Source organism: Chanodichthys erythropterus, chromosome 13, assembly GCF_024489055.1.
Source record: "Chanodichthys erythropterus isolate Z2021 chromosome 13, ASM2448905v1, whole genome shotgun sequence".
NCBI classification, from domain to species: Eukaryota; Metazoa; Chordata; class Actinopteri; order Cypriniformes; family Xenocyprididae; genus Chanodichthys; species Chanodichthys erythropterus.
Window position 1 is genome coordinate 7,016,840 of NC_090233.1, and position 19,210 is coordinate 7,036,049.

General features: G+C 36.3%; 1 protein-coding gene across 4 annotated transcripts in view; it reads right to left on the reverse strand.

Moving 5' to 3' along the window:
* Nucleotides 1-19,210, reverse strand: part of arhgef12b (Rho guanine nucleotide exchange factor (GEF) 12b) — a 101,202-nt gene that overhangs the window by 22,833 nt on the left and 59,159 nt on the right. For all 4 annotated transcript variants that reach the window (XM_067405490.1, XM_067405489.1, XM_067405488.1 and 1 more), the window contains 13 exons: nt 16,138-16,266; nt 15,911-16,036; nt 15,742-15,834; nt 11,622-11,732; nt 11,343-11,435; nt 11,216-11,258; nt 10,127-10,259; nt 9,885-10,022; nt 6,330-6,362; nt 4,491-4,611; nt 4,302-4,407; nt 2,900-3,100; nt 798-939 (listed from right to left, as the gene is read on the reverse strand). In XM_067405490.1, the coding sequence (XP_067261591.1) occupies nt 798-939; nt 2,900-3,100; nt 4,302-4,407; nt 4,491-4,611; nt 6,330-6,362; nt 9,885-10,022; nt 10,127-10,259; nt 11,216-11,258; nt 11,343-11,435; nt 11,622-11,732; nt 15,742-15,834; nt 15,911-16,036; nt 16,138-16,266 (1,469 nt within the window). The remainder of the gene's footprint in view (nt 1-797; nt 940-2,899; nt 3,101-4,301; nt 4,408-4,490; nt 4,612-6,329; nt 6,363-9,884; nt 10,023-10,126; nt 10,260-11,215; nt 11,259-11,342; nt 11,436-11,621; nt 11,733-15,741; nt 15,835-15,910; nt 16,037-16,137; nt 16,267-19,210) is intronic.

Consider the following 19,210-nt stretch of genomic DNA (forward strand, 5'->3'; position numbering starts at 1 on the left):
CTTTTAACACAAATCCATTTTCAATTCAAATGTATGTTTTGGAGCCAACCAAGCACAGGATGTATATATCTTGTATACACTACTATTCAAAGGTCTGGCATCAGTAAGATGTCACCAAGGCTGTTTATTTGATCAAAAATCATTTTGTGATATATTATTACAATTTTAAATAATTTCTGTTTTAATATATTTTAAAAGGATCTGAAATCATTTTATATGCTGATTTGGTGCTTAAGAAACATTTCTTGTTATTGTCAGTGTTAAAAGCAGTTGTTTTTCTGGAAACTGATTTTTTTTTTGAGGATTCTTTGATGGATAGAAAGTTCAAAAGAACAGCATTTATGTAAAATAGAAATTTTGTAACATTAAAAATGTCTTAACAGACACCTTTTGTCAATTTATGTGTCCTTGCTGAATAAAAGCTGTATTTTCTTTCAAAATAGATGATTTAATAAATAAATAAAACAACTTGACTCAAGGTTTTGAATGGTGCAGTTCAGAATCTCAGCTTTTGTAGTGTGAACAGGAAAATTTAAATGTGGTTATATCTGATTAAAATTAGATTTTTGGAAATCCAGTCAGTATGAAATGTCAGATTTTCCTCTTTTAAGATGCAAATTGTATTCAAGAGTCACACGCTTCACACTGATGAGGACAGACTTTAACTAATGAAGACATACAAGAAAGTGACTGAGCAAATAGAACGCAGATGAGATTTGATAAATATGAATTGTGATTTTATTACTGTGAAAAGTGATTTTACTAAAATGAGCCTGGATGGAGATCGCTTGACTCACTTGTCTGTCTCAGCTTCTTCCTCCTGTAGATGCTCCAGTGTACAGGGGCTGAAGTCAAAGTGAGTGTTTGAAGAGGAGGAGTCCTGCGAATCTGGGATGGAACCCTCTCCCTGTCTGACCAGTACAGAAGTGGGAAGTCCACCTAATCCACAGTCAGAGAGATGCAAAATGTGTCAGAAAAAGAAAAGCTCTTAAAATCAGTGCTACTTTAAATTGAAGGAGTTTCTTTAAGACAAATGTCTTAAAATTGTGTGTTTTGACCGTAAAAGCTTACACACACACCAAAAAACAAAAAACAATCCAATTATGCATATAAATAAAGGCCTTCCCATTGAAACGCTTAAGAAAAATCCTTCTCTCTAAATGTTGACACAATTTGACCAAATAAAAAGCACATTTCAAGTAAAACTGGCCAATTATTTTCTGAAAAGGGTTAGTCAGCAGATCTGAGACATGACCCCGATAACCAGGAGAACATAGAAAACAAATAAAAACCATCTAAATTCAAACCTGGGGCTGTATTACATAAACATCATAACTAAGAATCCTATTCTATCTGTTTAGTAATCATGATAAATCTTAAATCAAAAATTAACATAGGAGCATGGAGAAAAAGTGAAATATTGAGGAAAGGAGAGGAAGAGGCAGATAATGACAGGGATGACAACAAAAGGGAAAGACTGACATTAAAGAAAATGGTAACACTTTACAATAAGGTCCCATTTGTTAATGCACTGAAATGCATTTGTTACAGTATTTATTAATCTTTGGTAACGTTTTTAGGTATAAAACAGTCAACTGTTCATTGTTAGTTCACTCAGGTCCATTAAATAATATTAACACATACTTAATTTTTGATTGTAATAATGTATTAGTAAATGTTTAAATTAACAACAGCACAGCTTAAAGGTGCCCTAAACTTTAAAAAAAAAGATGTAATATAAGAATAAGGTGTCCCCTGAATGTGTCTGTGAAGTTTCAGCTCAAAATACCCCATAGATTTTTTTTAATTCATTTTTTTAACTGCCTATTTTGGGGCATAATTAGAAATGAGCCGATTCAGGGTGTGTGGCCCTTTCAATCTCGTGCTCCACAGCCCAAGAGCTCGCGCTTGCCTTAAACAACATAAAAAAAGTTCAAATAGCTAATATAACCCTCAAAATGGATCTTTACAAAGTGTTCGTCATGCAGCATGTCTAATCGCGTAAGTTTATTTTGATGTTTACATTGATTCTGAATGAATTTGAGGCTGTGCTCCGTGGCTGACGGCTAATGCTACACTGTTGGAGAGATTTATACAGACTGAAGTTGTGTTTATGCATTATACAGACTGCAAGTGTTTAAAAATTAAAATAACAACGGCTCTTGTCTCCGTGAATACAGTAAGAAACGATGGTAACTTTAACCACATTTAACAGTACATTAGCAACATGCTAACAAAACATTTAGAAAGACAATTTACAAATATCACTAAAATATCATGATATCATGGATCATGTCAGTTATTATTGGTCCATCTGCAATTTTTTGCTATTGTCCTTGCTTGCTTACCTAGGCTGATGATTCAGCTGTGCACAGATCCAGACGTTAATACTGGCTGCCCTTGTGTAATGGCTTTCATAATGTTGGGAACATGGGCTGACATAAGCAAATATTGGGGCGTATACCCCGACTGTTACGTAACAGTCTGTGTTATGTTGAGATTCGCCTGTTCTTCTGAGGTCTTTTAAAGAAATGAGATTTATATAAGAAGGAGGAAACAATGGAGTTTGAGACTCACTGTATGTCATGTCCATGTACTGAACTCTTGTTAATCAACTATGCCAAGGTAAATTCAATTTTTGAATCTAGGGCACCTTTAATAAATTGTTTACAAGTATTTTTCATTACAATTGGAACCTTATTGTAAAGTGTTACCAGGAAAATAAATTGGTTAATCTTCATTGGGGAGCTTTTCTCAGCCAATACATTTACATTATCAGCTAGGTTATTAATTAGGCATATCATGTAATTAATATTTAATTCAAATCTTCTTTCTTTGATACAAATCTGACAGTGGATCAAAGACACTTGACAGCAATGATTTGAGAAGCGTCTCTCACCAGTTTCAGACTCTCGGATGATGCCGTCTGTACCCTGTGCTGCTGGAGCACTGTAAGGAGGTGACGTGACCAGGGTGCCATCTGAGCCCTCACTGGACTGACTGCCCCGTATAGTAGGAGACGACCCGTCTGCCTGATCTCCAGTGCCCAACGGCAGCTGAGGCTTTGTCAGACGCGGCTTCGTCTCCAGAGCCTTGTTGACTGCAGTGCAAGAGACGGAGAGAAAGAAAACAAAAGGGCTTGACAATAAGGACTGCCTGCTCAGGACAGCTGACAGAATTGTCTTAAGTGGATGTAGAGTCGGGACACAATATATACAATTGGGAGAACATATATTTAATTCAGTGAAGAATATGCAGTCTTTTTACATTTGATCACCTTATTTAATTTCTGTAGTATTTCTTATCAGAACATTACTGTTAGTTCAATCTGAGAAACTTAAAGCACTGTTTATTCCATATTCCATTTGTTCTATTGGATTTATTTTATTACTGACTGTTTACTTGTCTTGTGTATAATTTGATAATAGTTGTGCTAGTAGTTTTTACTATGGTATGGAATAGAGAATTGTGAAGTTTCACAGGTATATCAAATTTTGGTGTTGTAACAACAAACAAAAACTATATACGGCTATGGAAAAAATTAAGAGACCACTTAACATTGATTTCTGAACTTGGAGTGGTCTCTTAATTTTTTCCATAGCTGTATATATATACATACACACACACACATATACATATACATACATATATATATACATATACATACATATTATATAATATATATACATATACATACATATTATATAATATATATATATATATATATATATATATATATATATATATATATATATATATATATATATATATATATATATATATATATATATATATATATATATATATAAAAATATAGCAGCAGTAAAATAAGATCCGGTCCTAAATAGTAGGTGTCTCTTCAAGTCTCTTCAAATAGATGGTCACATTTAAAAAACTGCCACATATAGGGAAGTTAAATAAACCCGCAATCCCTTCAAAAGGAACTGAATGATGCCACACAAAAATTTCACTGTAACAGAAACTGAAACAAAACAAGAATGAACATTTTTTCTGGGAATTGATGGTTGATTTTTTTCCTTTTCATTTTTATCCCTTTTAAGTTCACTTATTATTTTCAAGATGTACACTGTTGTGTAAATTGTATTTCTTGAATTACAAAAATATTTGCGGTTAAGTAATTTAATATATCAACACTGAAACCTAGCATTGTTGTCAATTAGAGCATAAATAACTAATATGAGGAGCGTTCAAATAATTGTGTTGGACAATGGTGGGCCCTTTGAGTCAAAAAGGTTGGGAACCACTGATGTAACCATCCATTAAATTAACCATCAACTTACGTGATGAAGGATCAATCCTGCTCGGCCGTCTCTGAGGAAAGACGCTAGGAAACCGCGTTTTCTTTGATTTCTCCTCACTTCCATCTTTCTCGGGCTTTATACTTTTCTGGTTAGAGAGCAAAGAGACACTGGTTTGGTTTCATGGAGTCATTTGGAAACAGAGTGATGATGTTTGCTGAGAGTTTGTACCTTTATTTTAGGGAAAAGATTCATTAGCTTGGGCTTGTGCTCCAGCCCTCGAGACTCGAAACCCTTCACTTTTACACCGAGCTGCTTCATATATGACAGTATGACAAACTGCATGGTGCTACTGTAAGAGAGAATGACAAAATGAGAGAAATTTAAAGGGTTAGTTCACCCAAAAATGAAAATCCTTTCGCTAATAACTCATGTCGTTCCAAACCCATAAGAGTTTCAATCATCTTCAGAACACAAATGAAGATATTTTTAATGAAATCTGAGAGATTTATGTCCCTCCATTGACAGTCCACACAACAAGTGAAAGTGACCTAAAGGTGATAGAGAGGATTTTTTCGTCGACTGAGAATCCAAAGACTGTTACTGAGTTTTTGAAATGAGCGCATGCGTAAGAACAGCCCCCCTCCTTCACAGCTCATTTCAAAGGAACGCCTCCCGAAACTCGTGGACGAGTATCATTATGTCGGACTCACCGCAGGTAACTCATAATCTGCTGTTGTTACTCCTGTCTCCTGACAAAAACATTGCATGCGGCGCCTGTGGAGTGTGGAAAGTTACTGGAGAGCGCAGCCACGCACGTCTCTCACAAGGAACGTCACGGCAGGGCCAATCGTTTACATGATGATCGCGTAAACGATTGGCTGATGTTTTTAAGGCCCTACCTCATGCACAGATGATGCATATTAATATTATTACTTTCAGTGCACCTAATAAATAGTCTTTTATCAGTTAGTAAAGACAGTTTTATGTTGAAAGTAATATTGCAAAAATGTATAAAACAAAACATCCTTTTAGCACCTTTAAGCCTATTAACAAATTCAATCTGTTCATCAAATAAAGTGATCATGTCTCTTCAGAAAATTTGGACTAAACCGCTCAATTTATATGGATTAGTTTTACAAACTCTTTATGTACTTTTTAAAGCATCAAAATGGTAGTTGCATAGACCGTCAATGAAGGGATAGAAATCGCTCAGATTTCATTAAAAATATCTTCATTTGTATTCCGGAGATGAACAAAAGCCTTACGGCTTTGGAACAAATACTTGGAATTTGTTCAAATGACTTGAAGTATAAAGAATAGTATTGCATTCATGTTGCATTATTATATCTGTATAAATGCCCAAGTGTTAATCATTCAGCCAAAACTTACAAGCTAATGTTGTTGTTCCAATAAAGCCTTTGACTTAAATGTTGTAGTTTAAAACTGACTATTTTGAGAAATCATTATCTATCATTTCCAGCAGGGGGAGCAGGAGCTTGGTTCAGTCCATGTTGAAATACTTTACAGTGTGCAAAAAATTATTCTGACAGCTAGGACCCCAGCTGAAGAACTTACAAAGCTGTTCTCACAAACACTTACAAGCCAAACAGATGACTTGTACAATGTGTAACTGCAGTCAGTGCCAGAGCAGAAATAGCCCTCACAAGCTCCTGTCAGAGGCTTCATGAGGCTCCAGTCTCTTGCGTGCCATCTGGGCGGACACACAACGCCTCAGTCCCTGCTGCTGCCACCCATATGGGCTCCTGACCGATCATATGCTGCAACTACACACCACTCACAAGACTGCAGCTAAAACTGGTGGGAAGGAAACTACAGAGCTAGTGTGATTTTTTGCTGGTTTTGCCTCTAAAAGCTTATTAATACCTTTTAATACTTTAAGTTTTCATTTTACTACTTTATGAAATAAACTGTACTGTTTTACTCATACTTTTAGTGTGACGTTGGATTTAGTTTCAATCTATGAGGCTGGACAGTGTTTCGGGGGTTAAATTGGGGTGATGTAATATGTCATTCGTGGAAGAGAAAGGACATGAGAATTCCCCTTACCACTTATCTTCCTCTGTGGCCTGCGACGTCAATCTGAAACAAAACATAAGTAGCAATTTATTGAAGTGTGAGAGAGACAACTCCCACTTCTCATTTGAAGCGTTGTGTGTAAAAATTATTTACCCATTTTTGGATTAAATCTAAAGATACTATAACAGTAAGTTTAATTTCAATGCCATCATATTAGTATGGAAGCTTTCTTCTGCCACTGAATATAACAAAAAAGAGGTATAACTGCGACTCTCACAATTCTGACTTTCCCCCCCATAGAATTATGATGTAAACTCACAATTGCGAGTTATAAAGCCAGAATTGTGTGATATAAACTCGCAATTGCATGTTAGAAAGTCATAATTGCAAGATATAAACTCAGACAAGTCAGACTTTTTTCCTTCAGAATTGGACTTTATAACTCTCAATTGCAGAAAAAAAAATAAAAGTCAGAATTGCGAGTTCATATCTATCAATTCTGAGTTTATAATGCGCAATTGTGAGTTATAAAGCCCAATTTTAATCCCAGTTTAATCTTAGTCAATCTTTGGCTCAAATGGGATCCTGCTGTGTCCCCTTATATATAAATAATGACCAACAATGAATATGCCATACGTCAACCCTTCTTAAAATAATTTGGTCAAAATGACATCACTATTCATTTAGGAAGTGATCTCAGATAAGATAAATAAATGCTTCTTTTTTAACTTTGTCTTCATTTTTGTTGTGTGGAGTGATGAATCACAATGAAACACGAGTAGTGATACTCCAGAGCGGTGTCTTTGAATATCTGGTGAGAAATATAATAATAAATGCATCTCTACCACAGTGAAGCATGGAGGAAGAGGTGTCATTTGGGAAGCCTTTTTAGTTTCTGGTTTTGGTGAGCTACTTTACTGTGAAAAGTCATTTAATGCTTTGAAGTACAGGAGAATATTACAGAATAGCTTGTTCCCACAATTAAAAAGTTATGTATAGAAAAATGATCTGATGTTATTTGCTCCTGCCCAAATTGCAAAGACAACCAAGAAGTGGCTTGAGAACAAGTCCATCAGGCTTGGGTCAGAGTCCAGATTTGAACCCTATAGTGAATATTTGGTCTCACATTAAACTCAAATGAACTGGGAGACATTTTTCAACTACTCATGAACTTTTTGAAGCCATTAACATTAAGAGGAACAACACTGACTCTTCTTCCTGTAAAAAGCTGTCTGCAAAGTTTACCCACCAACTTAAACTTTTAAATAAAACAGAGGGGAAGTTTATTCCATGCTAAGTTACTTAGCCATTAAAATTGGCAGGAATTACACAAATTCTAAGACCATTAAAAGACCACTATTTATACAGTGTATGTATGTATGTATGTATATATATATTATACATACATACAGTATATATAAAATGAAGTGGAAGAGAAGCGAAGAGGAAGAGTTGTGGCAGAATAAGTAAATATGTTGAACTAAAGGTCATCAGCATAACGGTGGTAGCTGAGAATATGACACCAGATTATATGACCATGGGGTAAACGAGTAAATATTGAAAAGAAGAGGACCAAGAACAGAGCCTTGTGGGACACCCCAGTGTATATCAGTGCAAGAGGATATAAGCTATGGAAGAGCAGTACCCAAGATGCCTGCAGCTGAAAGATGAGAAATAAGTATATTATTTATTTAATAGGAGAGATCACATTACAGATCTCAGCGTAAATTAGTACACCCCCTTTGAAAAGTAACATTTTAAACAATATCTCAATGAACACGAAAACAATTTCCAAAATGTTGACAAGACTAAGTTTAATATGACATCTGTTTAACTTATAACATGAAAGTAAGGTTAATAATATAACTTGCATGATGACACATTTTTCAGTTTTACTCAAATTAGGGTGATGCAAAAATGAGTACACCCCACAACAAAAACCACTAAATCAAGTCCTTTGTATGGCCTCCATGATTCTCCATGATGCCTCTTCTAGGCATGGACTGAACAAGTTGGCAACATTTTGCAGCATCTATCTTTTTCCATTCTTCAAAAATGACCTCTTTTAGAGACTGGATGCTGGATGGAGAGTGATGCTCAACTTGTCTCTTCAGAATTCCCCATAGGTGTTCGATTGGGTTCAGATCGGGAGCCACTGAATCACTTTCACCCTGTTCTTCTTCAGAAATCCAACAGTGGCCTCAGATGCGTGTTTAGGATCATTGGCATGTTGAAAAAAGTGCACGACGGCCAAGGGCACAGAGTGATGGCATCTTCTCTTTCAGTATAGAGCAGTACAGCTGTGAATTCATGATGCCATCAATGAAATGCACCAGCAGCACTCATGCAGCCCCACATAAGGACACTGCCACCACCATGTTTCACTGTAGGCACCATGCATTTTTTTTGTATTCCTCACCTTTGCGACCCCATACAGTTTTGAAGCCATCAGTTCCAAAAAAATTTATCTTGGTCTCATCACTCCAGAGTATAGAGTCCCAGTAGTCTTCATCTTTGTCAGCATGGGCCCTGGCAAACTCTAGGTGGGCTTTTTTGTGCCTGGGCTTTAGGAGAGGCTTCTTTCGTAGACAGCACCTATGTATGCCATTCCTCTGCAGCGTACGCCATATTGTGTCACGAAAAAATAGTCACCCCTGTTTGACTTTCTATTTCTTTAGATAACTGCAGTGAACTCGCATCCTGATTTTCTTCAACCCTTCTCATCAGAAGACGCTCCTGTCGAGGTGTTAACTTCCGTGGACGACCTGGATGTCTCTGTGAGATGGTTGCAGTTCCATCTTTTTTAAATTTCTGTACCACTTTTGCTACAGTATTCTGACTGATAAGTAAAGCTTTGCTGATCTTCTTGTAGCCTTCACCTTTCTGGTGTAAAGAGATCATTTTCTTTCTCAGGTCTTGTGACATTTCTCTTCCATGTGGTGCCACTGCTGACAGCATGAAATGGGAAGTGGTTTTAACACCCTTTTATAGTCAACTGTCTGCTGGACACCTGTGTAATGAATAATTAGACTCACCTGTGGTTGAATTCTTGTTAAATTACACATTAGTAGTCTAAAAGTTAGCTTTGCTCCAAAGACTTTCAGTGGGATGTACTCATTTTTGCATCACCCTAATATGAGTAAAAATGAAAATTTGGTTCTCTAAGTTATATTATTAATTATTAATTAATATTATTACTTTCATGTTATAAGTTAAACAGATGTTACATAAAACTTAGTCTTGTCAACATTTTGGAAATTGTTTTTGTGTTCATTGAAATATTGTTTAAAATGTTACTTTTCGAAGGGGGTGTACTCATTTACGCTGAGCACTGTATATATTTTTCATATATTTATTTATATATTTTCCCCCCAATAGTACTAACTGATAAAGCACAATATACTTTAGGTAACAGTTCAAAAATTGATTTAATAATGCTAAACATCTTAAAGATTCTGCAAGTGGTATGTAAACTTATGAGAAAAGGGGTATGCAAATGATAGTGATCTGTAGTGTGTGTCACCACCAACCACCAGACACAAAGACAAAAAGAAAAATTATGTCAGCATGGGCATGTGCACTTACAGTACATCCTCTATCTTAGAGATGATGTGCTCTGCACAGGATCGCTCTTTTTCCGGAGCCACGCGGTCTCTCATTCTCTCCGTATCCAGACGGGCTAACTCCGCTTCAGCCAGCGTCAGACCCATACTGCGTTTTTGCCTGAAATATACAAATAATACATGAGAGAACATAGTGGAGGAGAAAGTTTCCACTGACACTTGTGCTGGTACATTGGAGTTGTGGATTAGATAAGTGCATCTTACCTGAAGTCTTCTAGGTTCTTCTGGATGTCAGGTAGAAGTGTGTCCTGCAGCTGCTGCACATACTGTCGGTGGACATCCTCTGAGATGGGCTCCGGCCTCTTCCGTTCTGCGTTAATTGAGTGTGCAGTCCGCTCTACATTCACACAAACACATAAATAAGGTCATGCAGTCACACAATAATATAATTGAAATTCCACACAATATATCAGCATCATATTGGCAATCTGACGATTTTTTCATTTATCAATAAACCATCCAATATCACTTAACAAATATCCAATACTGGCCTATACTGATGAATTTTGAAAAAAAAAAAAAAAAACATCAAACAAATAATGAAAAAATGTTATGGTGCAGATTGAACATACTGAATTTAATGGCTTCTGCCTATTTTAAGATTTAAATTACTTTCATCATCTACCACTAACCTATGCAGAAAGAAATTATGTATAAATTCACTTGTAGCTTTATTTTGTTACATTTTGTTTCATTTTCTTAAAAGATATAAAACATTGATAACACTTTATAATAAGGTCTCATTGGTTAACATTAGTTAATGTATTAACTTTCAATGTGCAATACATTTGTTACAGTATTTATTAATCTTTGTTAATGTTAGTTAATAAAAATCCAGCTGTTCATTGTTTGTTCATGTTAGTTCACAGTGCATTAACTAATGTTAACAAATACAACTTTTTTTGTAATTTTAATAATGCAGATTTGAATAGTATATTAGTAAATGTTAAAATTAACATTAAATATGATTAATAAATACTGTAAAAGTACTGTACATTCTTAACTCATATTACTAAAGTAGCAAAATGAATTAGGATTGCCCCACTTAGTCAGACAGACCCCATGTTTATTATGATTTATCCAAGTAAGAAATATTACTGGATCAACATTCTTGTTGGTCATAAAACATTTCTATGAAACAATGAGATTTTAAGTTGAAGGTCGGGGTATGAACAGCAATCTTATCAGCCTATAATTTCCTAACTATCATTTCCATTCATGTAAAAAAAAAAAAGGTGATTAAACAATGTTTTAATCTATTGACAGTCCTAGTATTTAGAGGTTTGAACTTACCCAGGTCAGTGATGATGGATTCAGGTACTGTTACTTTCAAGCTCTGTTTAAAAACAACATATAGTTCTTAGTCAGGGATCACATCATCTAAAGCTAAACAATTTGAGACTGTTGTAAGGTCCCTCACAGCTGTTTTGTCTATGAAGAAGGTATCCATGAGGATTCGTCGTGTCTCTTTGGAGCTGGTCTGTTTGTAAAGTTCAGCATAGAGGTAGCACAGCTGCAGAGTGAGAAGGAAGATGAGAGGTGCTTTAATGATGTGATTCATCTGATCTGAGACCAAGCCATAAGCATGCAAGAGAGATTCATTGAACATGTGAAGTTCTTTATAAACATTTTGTTAGATGCCTGGAAACTCCAGGTTTGTATGAGAGGGTTTGTGGGTAAGAGGGATGACCGATCTCACCAGTGGCGCAGGGTCAAACTGAGAGACCACATGATGGATGAAAGCTGCCAGGTGAGCAGGCCGAGATTTCAGGAGGTCTATGCTCTGAAAACAGCTACACTGGCCATTCATCTAGAGACAGAGATAGTCATTTACAGTAAAAGCACAAATTCTTATATTACTCAACTTTATGATTTAATGCTTAACTTAAGTGTGTGATTGTGAATGCAAGTTTTTATTATTTTCCATGAATAAATGCAGGGCTCTGTTCCAAAATCTAGTGAGTTTCCTCATTATGAACTGTCTACATAGGCTGTTACCTTCTAAGGCAACATCCATTCTGAAATGTAACTTCATAAGCAAGATTGCTCGAAAAGTGGGGACAACTGGACCTTTTGTCTTGGGCCAGGACTGTATCATGGATTGGAGGCCTGGTGGATCATGATTTTATCTGAGGGAGACCCCGATGATGTGAGCATGTCTACCGAACATTGTTGAACATGTTTTTTCAACATTGTTGAAAAAAGTGACTTTATGCAAAAGAAGTGATTTGATGCATCAACTTCTAATGGGAGTGAAGTGGAAATCATCCATTTCCTGTGAGATCAAAGACTGTATATATCCCAAAACAGTTCACTCATATTACTATGAACGGGACAAACTGCACCATGCAATATGGTGGAATAAGTTCCTCCTTCAAAATAAAAGCCAAACATCGTGTCACTGTAGCTCCTGTTAAAATCTTCGGTTCTAATAGGTTCTAATTTTTTTAAAGCTACCTGTATTTAAGCATAAAGGTGTGGTCACATTTACTGCTGTTCAATGAATTTTTCCAGGCAAAATTCAGCTATTTCAATAGGAAATATAGCTGCGAGCAGCGATGGCGGGCCCAAGCCCGGTGGCACCGCCACCCTGGTGGCTTCAGGGCAACTGTGCACAGCGGGCAATAGGCATTTAAAAGGTTTAAACATCAAAGGACTATGTCAAATTCACTCCACATTTACTGCACTACAAGGTAGCGCTATAGAGCCCCTCCTCCCTGCCCATTTCTAAGGCTTTGCCCATGTCTACTTGCTAACAATCCTGATGTGTGTGTGGAGTTTCATACAATTTGAAGCATGCTAAGAGTCTCAAAAGCATCCAAAACAAATATTAAAGTTTGATGTGTTGCCAACGCAACAGTGTTTAAGATATCACAATTCTTTTCAAAGGTCTACATCTGCCATGTTTTGACATTATTCAAATGAAGTTTGAAGCAAATCAGGTAAAAATGAGATGGTGATCTCAAAGCATGCTGAAAATAACACATTTCCTGCTGCCAGTTGGTGGCGCTATAACTTTGAATCACAATAGTCACATCTAGGTGATCAGCCTTATACAACGAACACACAGCAGAAGATTCATCAAAATCAATTAATGTATGCAGAAGTTATAGCACTTTGTTTCCGTTTTCTTGCTATAAATTCGTTGCCTCGCCACGCCCAAACTGTTTATGTTGTCTTAAAATGTGACAATGTGTAGCCACAGCGGGGGGCTGGACTGCTATGTGGGTTTGTTCTGTGCTGCCATCTCCATTGGTCTCAAAATTCAAAGAGGTGTGTGGACCAAAATTTCAAACCACATATGAATGGATTTGTAATTTTCATTTGATGTGATTTTTTGCCGTTCAGACTTTCTAAATATGATCAGATTCCAATCAGATAAGCACAAAAATTGGATATGGACTGGACAAGCCTTAAGCGACTTGTTAGTGGTGATTTATAAATTACTACACTATTGCCAGTAGACAAGGAAATAAACTGAGTACTGTTTAGAACAGCCTTCATATCAGAAGCTCACCTATGATGCCTGAAATTCTATCTAGGGGCCTCGATATACTTCAAGCGAAATTGAAGAATGAACTGGTGTGACCTAATATAGAACAAAATCAGCCCAAAACAAAGTTCTTTTGGAGTTTGTTTTGAAAGTTCGAAACAGCTTGCCAAAGCGAACTTTATGGAAAAGTTCACTGCAGCTGGTAAAAACATTCATATTACCACTGGCCCATAGATAATAAGTAAATGTGCTCTGTCACTCTTCCTTCTTTGACATGAAAATCATCAACAGTTCATTCCTTCCATTCAATCCATCGAGGTCAGATGTGAGTAAAAGCATGAACACACTGGAGAGCCTCTTTATAGTAGAAATTAAAGTAAGACTCAGTTTTCTCATGTGTAAATTTTTCCCCACCATTGTTGGAAGTTTCAGTCATTTATGACACAATGCTTCCCTGCCACTGATTTTTTTCACTTTTATATGGTAGGGAGCGCTATTACGCATATTCTGAAAGTACAGAATCTCAGAATCCAAAAACAAAGTAAAGCAGAAATAAGTGATAGAATCATTGCTTATGCATATATAAGCTGATGCAATCATCGAACATTCAACAGCATATAAATCAAAACCACTAGGGCTGTCAACTTTAGTCGTTTAGTCGACTAATCGGTCGATGCCGTTTTGGTCGACTGACATTCTCATTGGTCGACCAGTTGCAATTTTTTTTTTTTTTTACCAATAAAGAAATTTTCATTGATTTACTCCTTGATATTTATTCCTTTTATTAGCAGTTATATATTACTGTATTCTAAATATAATTAGCCTATGTTTTATACCAAACTTTAAATGCTTTAATTTAGGCTATTTTATAACGGCGCCGTAGTTAAGCGCACCACGTGAACACTTGGGAACCGCATCTGTGGCTGGCTGCACTGCTGCTTCGCGCTCAGTAAGGAATATAGGTAGTTCATTCAGTTAGAACGCTACTTGTTTTGGGCTTTAGTCGAAAAAATGTCCAAGAAATGTAAATCTTTTGTTTGGCTGCATTTTACAAAAAAAGACGACAAGACTGTGGAGTGCAAGCTATGCAGCCTAAAGCTAACTTACCATAGCTCAACGACCAATATGACCGATCACCTAAAAGCGGTAAGCGAGATATAAATGTGTCAGACAGCTTTGCTATGTCTAATGTCGAAAAGTTTATATATTTTATTGGTTATGTAACGTTACTAGGCGCATCCACAGGCCATGCCACAGGCGTTTGTTTGTGTTTGTTTTAAAACGCCTAGATCGTTTGGACAAAAGTTAACCCATAGCTTTGAAAGTAAAGAAGAATATACAGCCTGTATAATCGAGAGCTTTTGTTAGGATTTTTCATTATTTGGCAGTTTTAGCAGTTATATTTTTTGTAGCGTGTGGTGTGGTCAGGTGCGCGATTGTGACGGTCACTATAGACCTAGGACAGAACTCCTCACTTTGCAGTTTAAAAAATAACCTAATTTCCAAAGAATTGTATTATTATTATAGTTTTATGTATTATTGATGTTTTTCGTTGTTGTTTTATAAATGCTCTATTATAATTGTTTAATAAATGTTCAATCAAAAAAGACATCGCGTCTGTTTTTTTTTTTTTTTTTTTTTTTGTTTTTTTTTAGTCGACTGATCGTTGCGCAGGACAGGACTTTGGTCGACTAAGCATTTCTTTGGTTGACTACAGCCCTAAAAACCACATAGCGTTACTGAATGTAATGTCGACCCAGGAGGAGGTATAGATTGTGCAAGCTTTGGGGGGGTTGATGGACTCAATCTACTAGGTCTATGTTTTGATTATCCTTCTGAATCCAATCCGGATGCAGTCTTTGACAAAAAGGTGACTTTAAATTATCTGCTTTTTGTTCAAAATATTTCTTTTTAATGAAACTTACACACATTCAAGTGTTGATAAAAAAAATAATGCATGAAGCTAGAATACAATTATTTGTGAGCTGGTGCTTTCTTAACTGTTACTGAGTCATTGCTGTCATTTTTGCTGTGAGTTTAATTTGTAATTAAGAGGAAAGTGTGCAGCATATATATTTATATATTCACCTAAACGTCGCTCCCAGCAGAGTGGGCGGCGTGGGGATGTTCGCTAACAGTCTACAGCTTAAAAGGTATTTCAAACTCATTTTTACCCCAAAACAAAGAAGAAAAAAGATCTTTGGTTTGAGTATATCGAGGCCTTAGTTAGGCAGCTCACTAGTGTTTGGAGGAGAGCCCACGAGTACAAAAATATAAGAGACAGAAATAAACGTACAGACTACAGCCAAGCCACGGTCACTCCTACCTGTTCCTGCTCTGTGTCAAAGTCTTCATCCTCAGCACCAATGATGTGTGCAACCGGACGAGAGGAGGGGCTCCCCATATTCGACTGAGAGTCCTAAATGAGAAACGGACAATTTTTCCACAGCTCTGAGAAACTACAAATGAAGCCATGAGGTCAAGCGGTCACTCACAAGTTCAGGTGTGTCTTCGGCGTCCGGTGAAGGACAGGAGTTGAGGCTGTCTCGGGGTGTGGTCTTTGGGCTGTGGCAGGGGGTCTGTCTTTGGCATGGGCTCTCCGGGACAGGACTAGGAGTGACCTGCATGAAGCAATTGAGAGCAAATGTCAATTACACAAATGAAGAATTACAATGTTGAAGGTCAGGTTGATGTGGAGCAGCTGTGCGGGAGGTGTACTGACAGGGGTCGTGGTATTGTTGGTCCATAATGGCTCCGTTCCAGCATCACCCTGCCAGGAAGGGGGTTGATCCAAATCTCCCCCTCCATCCTCCTGCTCTCCTTCACCTGGCCTTGGAGATAATGAGCCATCCTACAAAACACAAAAACTCTCATTATGATTTTAACATCATGACGTTTTGCTAAAACATGAAGGGAACTTTCCACACTAGTGGCACTATATAGAATCGAACAAAATAATGACTGTAACTGTAGCCCACAGAGGAGAGGCATTATTATTATTTTGCCAAGTTTCCATATACAAAGTTCATGCGACTTCCCTCAGAATAGTTTTACATGCAGATCACAAGAAAAATTAAAGCTGCGAGCAGCATTTATCGGGGTTCAAGCATTTAAGGCCCTTTAAGCACAAATGCGTAAAAATTAATTGTTTTATTTAGCAAGCATGTAACCACTTAAATCATAGAGGAACAGCTATGATATATGCTAAAACAGAGAAATGAACAAATGAAATAGTAAACCAGGGTCAAAATGTGATTTGTAATGTTATTAAAAGGATTTATATAGTTTATTATAAGGATTTTATATAGTTTAAAGGGATTTTAAATGACAAAACCTTGAAACATTGAACTATATTAATGGCCTTCTGCTTCCATCTGGTGGCACAAAATGATAGTCAGGCAATTTACTATAGAAAAATATGGTTTTAAAGGTTTTTTGACAGTTATAGCGCCACCTATTGCTCGATCTTCCTCACTTTTTTTGGGTGTCCTCAGAGTGTGCCCATACATGTGTGTGTTAATTTTGAGAAAATATCTCATTTCGTTTTGAAGTTATATACAATTATATATATGACACGTTAAAAAATGACCCACTAGAGACTTCGATTGGATTTTTTTGCCACTTCCTATCAAAATTTTGACATTTGGGCTTTAACATTTAGTAAACCAACTTAGGTTTGTGTTTCCTACGGTGGTTTTGTCTCGATCGGACAAACGTTTTAGAAGTTATTTGCAAAAGTTTTTTAAGCGCTAAATCACAACGTAGCACAAACCATAAGGCAAAACCCGACTAGTATTGTTTAATTTGTCAAGGTTTCAGGAGTCTAAGGACATGACTCCTGTGAAAATAAGTCGACCATACCCAAAGTTACATACATTTTCAGCTAAAACCATTAAAAAAATGTTTTTTTACGTTTTTTAAAGTTATAGCGCCACCTATGGTCCGATCTCCATAAAAGTTGGCATGCTTCTTTAGAGACATATGCTGCATGTGCTCACTTAATTTCGTGCAGTTCTGAATTTTCGTTAAGGATTTACAAGCTTTTGAGAATATTTAGCCACGCCCATTTTCTAAATGACCCTGTTATAATGACCCAAAGGGTAAAGTTCAACTTTTTTTTTGATAATTATTGATCTAGAGAGTCCAGAGAATTGTCCTGCACTGGTTTTGGCCCGATCGGGTGAAAAACCTAGGACTAGTTCACAAAGGTTTTTCAAAAAATCCAAAATACCCGAAAATTCCGGTCCTAAACTCTTGAACCTGGGCCTTAAGGCAGGAACACACCAAGCCGACGGTCGGCCGTCAGGCAGTTTTTCTTCGTCGGCCGACTAAGTTTTCTCAGTGTGTTCCGCACCGTCGGCTGAAGTTGGTCCTCGTCTGCTTTTTTTCGGCCGATTCGACATGTTGAATCGGCATTGGAGCTCGTCGGTCCGTCGGGCCATCTGATCATTCTGATTGGCTGTTCAGCTACTGCTGTCTGCTGTTCAGAAAGGCATTTCATCTGACGCAGGCGCAGAACTGACGTGCTACTTGGCCGTCGGCTGTTTAGCGTCGGTTTGGTGTGTCAGGGCAACTTTGGACACAGACGCTGCCGACGTGAGCCAACCCCGCAGTTTGCTTTCGTCGCCACTAGTTTGTCGCCATTGGCTTGGTGTGTTCTGGCCTTAACGGTTCAGGAGTTATGAGCCATTTCGTACTTTTGACCATTGCAGAGCCTTGGTGACAGTATAGACGGTATGAGTACTGTCAGCCCTCAAAGTTTCAAGTCTCTACGACTTACGGTTTTGTCTGCTGGATCACTTTTAGGGGAGAATGCTGATCCTTGGAAAAAACAATAAGGTTTCAGCGCTATGCGTTTAACCCCCTAATAAGTAAAACAGAAATACTGATAAAAAAAATCACTATATGTTTGTAAACACTGGCATTTCATTAAGTCTCACCAATCTTGCAGAAATCATACATGTGTATATAACGCATCATAACCAGACAGTGCCACAAAACATGATGAAAGGAGTCTTTTCCATGTTAATCAGTTTTTGTCCTAACCAGTTATGACAGCAAAGCAGCAAGAAATGGGATTATAGTCAAGTCAAGTCAAGTCACCTTTATTTATGTAGTGCTTTATACAATGCAGATTGTTTCAAAGCAGCTTTACAGTGATAAACCGGAAAATAATGATTTTTTTTTTGTAAATGGTTTTATTGCAGGTAAAATTTTTCAGTCATTTTATTATTTACTTTTCAATTTCTCTGGGAGACAGAAGTGTAATTGCAGACAGAGACTCTGCCCACACACACTTCTGATTGGCTGTCATTTGATATTGAGTTTGACATTTTAATTTTGGTTAAAACTTTTAGTAATTTTGTTGGATGTTTTTATCATTTTTTGTTTTTTAAATATTCTATATAGTTGTTTTTTTATTATTAGGGTTAAGTTTATTTAGTTATTTTAGTACTCCACTTAAAGTCACCATAAAACCAAAATAGACAATCTCATTTTATATTTATATATATATATATATATATATATATATATATATATATATATATATATATATATATATATATATATATATATATATATATATATATATATATATATATATATATATATATATATATATATATATATATATATATATATATATATATATATATATATATATATATATGTGTATATGTGTATATATATATATATATATATATATATATATATATATATATATATATATGTGTATATATATATATATATATATATATATATATATATATATATATATGTGTATATACACACAC